This window comes from Opisthocomus hoazin, chromosome 21 (genome assembly GCF_030867145.1).
Source record: "Opisthocomus hoazin isolate bOpiHoa1 chromosome 21, bOpiHoa1.hap1, whole genome shotgun sequence".
Taxonomy (NCBI): domain Eukaryota; kingdom Metazoa; phylum Chordata; class Aves; order Opisthocomiformes; family Opisthocomidae; genus Opisthocomus; species Opisthocomus hoazin.
The window spans coordinates 5,483,222-5,494,287 of NC_134434.1; the positions used below are offsets into that span (position 1 = coordinate 5,483,222).

Consider the following 11,066-nt stretch of genomic DNA (forward strand, 5'->3'; position numbering starts at 1 on the left):
GGGCACACTGCTGGCTCATGGTCACCCTGTCATCCCCCAGCACTCCCAGTCCCTCTCCGCAGAGCTGCTCTCCAGCAGGTCCGCCCCAGCCTGTACTGGTGCCTGGGGTTGTTCCTCCCCAGGTGCAGGACCCTGCACTTGCCCTTGTTGAACCTCATCAAGTTCCTCTCTGCCCAACTCTCCAGCCTGTCCAGGTCTCGCTGAGTAGCAGCACAGCCTGCCAGTGTGTCCACCACTCCTGCCAGTTTTGTGTCATCAGCATCCCCATTTTGTGTCATAAGCTTATAAACAGAACCTCATCCAGCACCAAGCTCCAGTAATGCAACCTCCCAGGCACTTGAAAGGTGCTGACAAAGAGAATTAAAACGCAGCTTGGAGAACATTAGCATGGACACGGTCATTTGAAGCTCTTCAAAGAAACAACGGGAGCAGGCAACAACAAAGATCAGGTATCGCTGAGGCACATGCAACAAATTCAGAGCCTGCAGAAACGCTTCCAAGGGGACGCTCGAAGGGCCCTTCGCTGCCAGCTCCCTGAGGCACATCTTGGTGAGCGAAGGAGGCTGAGTGTTTTAATCTGTCACTTGTTCAAAAAGGGCCGTGGTCCCAAGGATCTGAATGCGTACTCCTGTGGAGGGATCTACACTCAGAATAAATGATTTGGAGCTATTTGATAAGTTTATTTTCCTTAGGATTTGTCAAAAAATCGGGTTCATGTTTCTCAATTCATGCTTTGAATATTAAAGTTGTTTCAGCATGTGACTGTGTTATCTGGCTCAAAATTCCTTCTGCTAACAATAAAACCCCACGATAACACACGCATACCATTTCTGGTGTAACTACCTCCATAATTCTGACCTTTCAACCTGAGTAGAGGTAGCAATGTTCTCAAAGGTTCAAAGCTGAAGCCGTGTTCCCAGCAGCTTCCCTGTCTGCTGCACTGGTGAGGTCGTGATAAGGTAACGACATTTTCTGCTCCTTGGTTTCTTCAGGCAAGATTTCTAAATACTGAAGGCGAAGCAAAGGTTAATTTTAAAGTTGCCTCATACTCACCTCCACATTTGGGTTCAGAGTTTTATGGTCTCAACACAGCCAATTTAAAGGAAAAAATTGCCCTTGGCCAGAAAAGTCATTTGTATTACAGCAAAATCAGGCCCCTGGGAAAAGCCACACAGCAAAAAATGTACGCGTTCCTGAGAAATGTAGAGTCTAAACGAGCAGAGGTACCTTTACATTGGCTCCCTCTTGATAAATACAGCAATACAGATGCCAAGCCAAGAGTGTTAAGATATTTCAAGATAGGCTCTTTTTTTCCCCCTGCATCAGTACTACTTGGTGCGCACAGCAGTAATGGTCAGGAGCTGCCTAATACATTTAAGAAGTCTATATGGGACTCATATTATAGAGGCACAGGATTTCAGTACCATGTTGTAATCATAACTCACCTAAGAGTTCAAATCAGACCAGTAATGTCTTGTCTGTACTTTAAAGACGAACAAAACGCGGAACACTTTTACTGGCAGCACCTAAGGCAGCAGGGATCGTGCCTCAGAGGCATTACGCCTCGTCACAGCAGAAAAGACAGTTTAAGGGCTCTTGCTTTTCAGATTCAGAACATGCAGAGTAACTCCGCAGCTCTGGAAAACCTCCCTCTCCTGTTCTTGTGAAACTCCAGCTAAACGGACTTACCTTAACCGGACCATACCCACGGGTCTGGGAAACGACTCGCTGCAAAACCACAAAAACCCCTCTGCGAATTCATCTGGGCAGGTTTCACTCCAGCCCACAAAGAAACGCGCTGTGGTTGTTTGCTGATGGAGAACACCGGGAACGACCTTACCACGCTGATCAGACCCACAAGGAAAGTGAACACTTAGAGAGCAGTTTTATCTCATTTTTGAGTTTTACCTCATTTCACATTCTGGCAGTGCCACCCTGTTGAAGTCAATCGCAGATGTGAGGTGCACACAGAGAGGAGCTGAAGGAAACATTTGCAACATCCCATCATAAAATAACTGCCAGAAAGACAGAATCTGCAATTTTAAGTTCCCTTCTAACTTGGAACCAAAATTTTAAGCAGCAAGAGAAGGTATCTGATGCCATGAGTGACTCAGATTCCAGTTCAGCCGCACCAGCTGTGTACCTGAGGGCCTCCAAGTCGTTTCACGATAAGCAAAGAGGCCTTTGTCATTTTTCATCAAATGATGTCTCATCTAATAAAGCTGATTTACGTAGAACCTTTGAAGCCTCTCACAAAGCACACATACATTTAGCTATGTGAAATTTAAAATCTAAGAGCCACAAAGACTGTCATTGTGCGGAACTTGTTCCTCAGCACTAACCATGGTTTGCCTCCTGAGTTCGATTAAATCAAATTCTTTTCAGAGAAGAACAGAGCTCAGCTTAGACCCTGGATTGATACCAAAGGCGGGGAGGGGGAAAGTATTTCTACATATAAGCCTCTGAAATTTGCTTAAAGTTCACCGTGAAGAAGGCAAACAGTAAAATCTTATGCGATTTTATAATCACTTTTTAACTTACAAACTTTTAAGAAAAAAAACTTAAAGAAACAGAAAATTCCATATCAATTTTTTGGCAAAGACTTGCAAAGTAATGCAAACATAACTGCTGATGTGGCTGGAAATACATCATGAGAATCTATTTTCCCCAAAGGCAGTTTGGTTCTTCTCAGTTACATCTTACTCCCAATGGCATTAAATGCCTTAACACGTTCTTAATTCTGCAAGAACGATAAAGCCACGGTCAGACTGAAGAAGTCTCATGCAGAACAATTTCAGTTCACCTCCTGCCTTACTCTTTCAGCTTGCAGGGTCTGGGACTGTCAGAGAAGAAAGGGAGTCACCGTCGGTGTAGAGCTCACACACAGAGACTGTGCAAAGCCAGGGCAAAATGATTTACCCAAACTGGCAAAATTCTTTCAGCAAATGAACCCTCTGTCCACGTCCACAGTGGTTTGTAACTCAGAACATATTTCAAACTGTCTAAATGTGAGTCTCCCCTGAACCAGCACCAAATCACAGAATCACAGAATCCCAGCATGGTCAGGGTTGGAAGGGACCTCTGTGGGTCACCCAGCCCAACCCCCTGCCCAAGCAGGGTCACCCACAGCAGGCTGCACTGCACCGCGTCCAGGCGGGTCTGGAATATCTCCAGAAAAGGAGACCCCACAGCCTCCCTGGGCAGCCTGGGCCAGGGCTCCGTCACCCTCAGAGGGAAGAAGTTCTTCCTCGTGTTCACCTGGAGCTTCCTCGGCTTCAGTTTGTGCCCATTGCCCCTTGTCCTGTCGCTGAGCACCACTGGAAAGAGTCTGGCCCCGTCCTCCTGACCCCCACCCTGCAGATATTTATCAGCATTTCTAAGGTCCCCTCTCAGCCTTCTCTTCTCCAGGCTGAACAAGCCCAGCTCCCTCAGCCTCTCCTCCTAGGAGAGATGCTCCAGTCCCCTCACCATCCTCGTAGCCCTCCGCTGGACTCTCTCCAGTAGCTCCTCATCCTTCTTGAACTGGGGAGCCCAGAACTGGACACAGCACTGCAGATGGGGCCTCACTAGGGCAGAGTAGAGGGGAAGGAGAACCTCCCTCGTCCTGCTGGCCACACTCCTCCTAATGCATCCCAGGAGCCCATTAGCTAAATGTGTTTATTCGATTAATAACTATTTAAAAAAATCTTCTTATGCAAGACCATTACACGCAAGTTAAGCTTTGGGCCATACCTTAAACCCTCCCTGTCCACAGCGGCAGTGGCTGAGCACATCTAAACACCCACGGCCCAAATGGCCACGGCGGCAAGAGCCCGGGGAGTCCCCTCGCGGCTCTGCCCCGCAGCCGCTACCACCCTCTGCCGCGGCTGCCGGACGGATTGCACCACGAGCGCTTTCCTCTTCAAGGTTTCTGTTTGCCAAACTGGAATTACAGCAGCTGATTTTGTGCCGAGCCAGATAAAAAGAGCACATATAACCGATTTCATTGGCTTCAAATGAGGGCACTCACTTCCAGCTAAAGAAGCAACCGCATTTTAAACTATTTCCGCGGCGCTCATCTCACAAAAGCACACACGGCTCTGTGGTGTGCTGCCTGCAGTCAGCTTCTCGAGACTGAAGTGAGATACTCTGTTCACAAGTAATTAGAGTTCCTGAGGTGTTACATGGTAATCAGGCTGGGATAAATTCTTGACACTAAAATTGTTCCTGCGTTTGAATTCCCGGGAGAAGGTAATACCTTGATAAAAAGTTCCAGCTATTCTTGGCACGAGGACAACTCTATCTATAGAGTCATTCTAGTAGCGTATTCTGTACGGCACGGTGATTTGTGCCAGGAAAACAGAGAGCTAATTGCCCTGAAAGCATGTGATGTACAGATAATCTGGAATCGATGCATGCAGAGAAAGCGATTATCTTCAACGGCGTTGCTGTTCCTTGTCTCCAACCACTTTCTACTGAGTCCAGAAGGCAGCAGGGTGACAGATTGCAATGTCACTTACATATTACATTTTAAATACACATTTAAATAAATATTTTGCTTTTTGCAGCTGTTTGTCTCATGGCTTGTAAAACATCCCGAAGGTGTTATTAAAATCTATCGCTCCGCAAAGGAATGATGCAGTCACTTGACCAAGGAAGTACCTAATAAACTGACAGCAGCTTTTGATGGCAGCTGAAAGGACTGTGAGGCTCAAAGTGGCTCCACCAGCCCTGTTTCAGGTCTGACACAGATCTTTTAATGAGATCAGACCACCAAATTTTAATTTTAAAGCAAATCTTACCTATTGAAGCGTTGTTGAAATCTGCGTGCTTTGAGGTTAAGGCAACGCAGATAAGGCAGCTTGAGGAGCCTTCTGGGCTTAGCAGGCTCTGTTCAGGACACAGAGTTAGTTCTAAATAGGAGACGTGAGCAGAGGGCTGCTCTCAGGCCAAACTGACCCAGGGAGGACCACCACCTTCAACCAGACCAACTCACCAAGCGCCCAGTGCCTTCTGACTGAATACCGCCCTACCTTCACTCCCAGCCCACAGAAGCTAACCAGATCAGGAGGGCAGACTGCTTCCTGGTCACCCTGAATGCCCGGCTGCCACCTTAGGTGAACAGACAGGAGGAAGTCCACAGGCTGCTCTGCTGAATCTGGACAGCCGGCAGGCACTGACTGTGAGCAGACACAGTCGGTTTTTTCCAATAGACGCCGATGAAGAAACACACTTACACCCTAAAAAGTGAGAAGACAGATAGTCTGTAGCAAAACCCGATTTTACAAATCAAAGCAGAGCAAATGAACCGTTTTTTCATTCACATCCCTTATTCATCGAAAGAAGTTCAGAGACATAGCACCTGGAAAAAGTTCAGTGTGCTGTTGTGCATTAGAGTAGTTTTCCTGCAATTCAAAGTACCGGTCACAGCTTTCGCTCGCAGTTTCCCCAGCATCAGCTCTGGGGAGCGAGAATCCAATTCAGGTTTGTTTTTTGACTGAAAACTTAGCTACATTCATTTCAGCAAATGTATACCTGAAATACCTTGATACCAGCATTTCAAGGTAGCTTCCTTAGGAAATCGTCATGTTGCTGTTGCCCAGCATGATCTTTTACAGAATCACAGAATCCCAGCATGGCCGGGGTTGGAAGGGACCTCTGTGGGTCACCCAGCCCAACCCAGTCCAACCTCCTGCTGAAGCAGGGTCACCCAGAGCAGGCTGCACAGCACCGCTTCCAGGCGGGTCTGGAATATCTCCAGAGAAGGAGACTCCACAGCCTCCCTGGGCAGCCTGGGCCAGGGCTCCGTCACCCTCAGAGGGAAGAAGTTCTTCCTCATGTTCAGCTGGAACTTCCTCGGCTTCAGTTTGTGCCCATTGCCCCTTGTCCTGTCGCTGGGCACCACTGGAAAGAGTCTGGCCCCGTCCTCCTGACCCCCACCCTGCAGATATTTAGAGGCATTTCTAAGGTCCCCTCTCAGCCTTCTCTTCTCCAGGCTGAACAAGCCCAGCTCCCTCAGCCTCTCCTCCTAGGAGAGATGCTCCAGTCCCCTCACCATCCTCGTAGCCCTCCGCTGGACTCTCTCCAGTAGCTCCTCATCCTTCTTGAACTGGGGAGCCCAGAACTGGACACAGCACTGCAGATGGGGCCTCACTAGGGCAGAGTAGAGGGGAAGGAGAACCTCCCTCGTCCTGCTGGCCACACTCCTCCTAATGCATCCCAGGAGCCCATTAGCTAAATGTGTTTATTCGATTAATAACTATTTAAAAAATTCTTCTTATGCAAGACCATTACACGCAAGTTAAGCTTTGGGCCATACCTTAAACCCTCCCTGTCCACAGCGGCAGTGGCTGAGCACATCTAAACACCCACGGCCCAAATGGCCACGGCGGCAAGAGCCCGGGGAGTCCCCTCGCGGCTCTGCCCCGCAGCCGCTACCACCCTCTGCCGCGGCTGCCGGACGGATTGCACCACGAGCGCTTTCCTCTTCAAGGTTTCTGTTTGCCAAACTGGAATTACAGCAGCTGATTTTGTGCCGAGCCAGATAAAAAGAGCACATATAACCGATTTCATTGGCTTCAAATGAGGGCACTCACTTCCAGCTAAAGAAGCAACCGCATTTTAAACTATTTCCGCGGCGCTCATCTCACAAAAGCACACACGGCTCTGTGGTGTGCTGCCTGCAGTCAGCTTCTCGAGACTGAAGTGAGATACTCTGTTCACAAGTAATTAGAGTTCCTGAGGTGTTACATGGTAATCAGGCTGGGATAAATTCTTGACACTAAAATTGTTCCTGCGTTTGAATTCCCGGGAGAAGGTAATACCTTGATAAAAAGTTCCAGCTATTCTTGGCACCAGGACAACTCTATCTATAGAGTCATTCTAGTAGCGTATTCTGTACGGCACGGTGATTTGTGCCAGGAAAACAGAGAGCTAATTGCCCTGAAAGCATGTGATGTACAGATAATCTGGAATCGATGCATGCAGAGAAAGCGATTATCTTCAACGGTGTTGCTGTTCCTTGTCTCCAACCACTTTCTACTGAGTCCAGAAGGCAGCAGGGTGACAGATTGCAATGTCACTTACATATTACATTTTAAATACACATTTAAATAAATATTTTGCTTTTTGCAGCTGTTTGTCTCATGGCTTGTAAAACATCCCGAAGGTGTTATTAAAATCTATCCCTCCGCAAAGGAATGATGCAGTCACTTGACCAAGGAAGTACCTAATAAACTGACAGCAGCTTTTGATGGCAGCTGAAAGGACTGTGAGGCTCAAAGTGGCTCCACCAGCCCTGTTTCAGGTCTGACACAGATCTTTTAATGAGATCAGACCACCAAATTTTAATTTTAAAGCAAATCTTACCTATTGAAGCGTTGTTGAAATCTGCGTGCTTTGAGGTTAAGGCAACGCAGATAAGGCAGCTTGAGGAGCCTTCTGGGCTTAGCAGGCTCTGTTCAGGACACAGAGTTAGTTCTAAATAGGAGACGTGAGCAGAGGGCTGCTCTCAGGCCAAACTGACCCAGGGAGGACCACCACCTTCAACCAGACCAACTCACCAAGCGCCCAGTGCCTTCTGACTGAATACCGCCCTACCTTCACTCCCAGCCCACAGAAGCTAACCAGATCAGGAGGGCAGACTGCTTCCTGGTCATCCTGAATGCCCGGCTGCCACCTTAGGTGAACAGACAGGAGGAAGTCCACAGGCTGCTCTGCTGAATCTGGACAGCCGGCAGGCACTGACTGTGAGCAGACACAGTCGGTTTTTTCCAATAGACGCCGATGCAGAAACACACTTACACCCTAAAAAGTGAGAAGACAGATAGTCTGTAGCAAAACCCGATTTTACAAATCAAAGCAGAGCAAATGAACCGTTTTTTCATTCACATCCCTTATTCATCGAAAGAAGTTCAGAGACATAGCACCTGGAAAAAGTTCAGTGTGCTGTTGTGCATTAGAGTAGTTTTCCTGCAATTCAAAGTACCGGTCACAGCTTTCGCTCGCAGTTTCCCCAGCATCAGCTCTGGGGAGCGAGAATCCAATTCAAGTTTGTTTTTTGACTGAAAACTTAGCTACATTCATTTCAGCAAATGTATACCTGAAATACCTTGATACGATTTTGGAAGCAAAATCATTAAGTTAAAAAGGAAAAATTATTACAAAAATGCTATAAATTAAGACAATAAAAAGATTTATAATTTTTTCTTTAATAAAAATCTGTCCGGTCAGATAGATACTGTATATATTTAGCACTTTAGAATTAACGGTCATTTCTGGGCAGCGTCATCACACCAGGTTACTACTCCACCCACACTGAAGCACAGATCTGTTGATAGCATGCTGCTGTGACCAATTCCTGCTAAAACTTCCACTCTTCATAGATTTACCAGCCAGCTCTTCTTGTTCTCCTCGTCAGAGTCATATCCCTGGAATCCACAGCCAGGAGATGAGAATAATTAATTAGTTTCTGCTGTGGCAATTTAGATTGGAGAGTTAAGAACAAGAGGAGCCACAGCACCAGGCACATGCAGCATGCCCTGTACAGAACTGCCAAGCCAAAGTGCTTCACGACAAACCCTCCTGCAAAACTGCCCAAGCTTGCTCCTCCACCGTAGAAGAGGCCCTGGAGAACAGCGTGCAGGGGCCTCTCCATGCCTGGAGTGGCTATGTCATCCACCGTCGTGGTAACCACCCACCACAAAGCACTGCTACTGAAGGCAGATAGTATCTGGATAAGGAGAACTGACCACACAGTCCACAAGAAGGAGTAGCACAGAAGCTGTACTGCCAGGAGGCTTAGACTGACTGCAACAATTTTGCTGCCCGAGAAAGTCCTCAGCAACTTCCCCTTGAAGAAATAAAGCAAAATTTCAGCAAGCAGCCCAACGGCCACGGAGAGCCCCATGTACAGCTCACTGCTACCTCGGTCCTGCATCTGCCAGAAGAGAAAGTTCTGCACCGCCGACCCAGCCGCACCGGTGAGGAAGATGGTGATGACGTACAGGATCGCTCGGCCATCGCTCCACAGCAGGGCCAGGGCTTTGGCGGTTTTGTTAACACGGTTGGTTTTCTTGGGAATGTGGACGGGAAAAAAGACGCTGCCAAGCGACGAGAGCATTACCAGGAGAGCACAGACATAGAAGTGGACAGCGAGGCGGGCGACCGTGCTGCCGAGGAAGCAACTCAGTTGATCCACGAATGCGGCAATGCTGCAGGCACCTATAGATGCACCCAGGTAACTCCAAATCCACAGCCTGCCATACCTGTCAGTCGCGTCAATGAAGTCGAGATATTCGTAGAGACCCTCATTCACCATCCACTTGAGAGAAGTAGCCAGCAGCTCCCAAAGCACAACAATGCTCAGTACCATAAGAAAAATGTGATACTCTCTGTCCGGAAAGATGTTTCGCACTGCCTTGAAGCTGACATCTGGAGTGTCTTTCTGGTGGTCTGAAAGGTTTCCAGGCACGTAAGCATCTCCAACAGCAGGAAAAGTTGTTTTAAACACAGAGAGCTCGCTGCTCTCAGTAGAATAAAGGCTTTTTTCAGCATTATCAGCGAGATCTGTTGCAGCAGAAGCCAGACTGCTCGCTTCCTTCTCGAGTCCAGGCAAGCGAGCTCCGGAGGAAGCCGTCACTTCTGGTTCTTGCGTCTCCCGGTTAACCGCTTTCGCAGAAGCCGTCCAGCCAGAGAGACCGGCCAAGTAGCCGCTCGCCTTTGTATCGCCTCCAGCAACCCCTCTGCCTTCTTTCCCAAGCGTGTCCGTCAGCCCAAACGATCCCTGGAAGGCCGCACTGCTCAGCGTCGGCTTTCTGCTCGCCATCAGAACGCCAGCCGTTGTTTTCACCCTTGCCTCTGCGTCGGTGACAACGCCCACGCTCGGACCCGGGTAGCTGCCCGTGGCCGGGCCTGGCGTGGCCGCGGCCCCTCGGTCACGCGGCTGCCGGCTGCCGTTACAGGCCGTGCTCCCTGGGGCCCCGCCGACGGGGGGGACGAGGGTGAGCAGCAGGCTGGCCCCGGCCGAGCCCAGCAAGCAGCCGGCAAGCAGCAGCCGCCGCTTCCTGCGGCCCCGAGGGCAGCGCAAGCAGAGCGGGGCCCAGAGCGCTGTCACCATGTACCTGGCTCCGGCCGCCACCCCCACCAGCGGGGCCGACAGCCCCAGCTGCCGCAGGTACAGCGTCAGGAACGGGACCGCGCAGGCCCGGCCCGCGCCATGCAGCAGACGGAAAAAGGCGGACAGGGCCAAGGCCCGGCCGACGTCCCACTGCTCGCTCATGGCGCTACCGCGTGCTCCTCCCGCGGGTACCGGCCACGCAGCTCCGGGCCCCCCGCTCCCCAGGGCCGCGGTCACCGCACCCGCTCGGCCTGCGCCTCCGCCGCGCGTCCCGGCCCGCCCCGTTGCCAGGAGACGGCGGGCGGTGGGCGGGACAGCGCCTCCTGCCGGCCGAGAGGGGCAGCGCCGCGGCCCGCCTCGTTCCTGCCCCGCAGCGTCCCCCGCCCGGGGCTCCCCCGGCCCCGGGCACCCCCGGCCCCAGCTCCCCCCACCCAGGCACCCCTCGCTCCGGCTCACCTCGGCCCAGGCTCCCCCCGCTCTGGCTCCCCACGCTCCGGCTTTCCCTGGAGGGAATGAGATCGGCGGGCCGTGGGGAAGATCGAGGCCCAGGCCACCGGGGCGTGGGATGTGCGTCTCCATGGACGCGGGGTGTCCGTGGCTGCGGGGTGTCCGTGGACGCGGGATGTCCGTGGCCATGGGATGTTTGCGGTCATGGGAAGTCCATGGCCGCGGGTGCCTGTGGCTGCAGGATGTCCATGGCCATGGGATGTCCATGGTTGTGGGATGTCCATGTCCATGGGATGTCCATGGCCACGGGATGTCCATGGTTGTGGGATGTCCATGGCGGCAGAGCGTCCATGGCCACGTGATGTCCATGGCTGCGGGATGTCCATGGTTGTGGGATGTCCATGTCCACGGGATGTCCATGGTTGTGGGATGTCCGTGGCTGCGGAATGTCCATGTCCACAGGATGTCCATGGTTGTTGGATGTCTGTGGCCACAGGATATCTGTATTCACGGGATGTCCATG

The 11,066-nt window shown here is 50.8% G+C and overlaps 1 protein-coding gene across 1 annotated transcript; it reads right to left on the reverse strand.

Moving 5' to 3' along the window:
- Nucleotides 1–8,279: 8,279 nt before the first annotated feature.
- On the reverse strand, nucleotides 8,280–10,362 carry LOC142363839 (major facilitator superfamily domain-containing protein 6-like protein B). The gene has a single exon (XM_075440870.1). It carries the CDS (start codon nucleotides 10,256–10,258, stop codon nucleotides 8,366–8,368), a length of 1,893 nt encoding a protein of 630 aa, XP_075296985.1. The 5' UTR covers nucleotides 10,259–10,362; the 3' UTR covers nucleotides 8,280–8,365.
- Nucleotides 10,363–11,066: the final 704 nt, after the last annotated feature.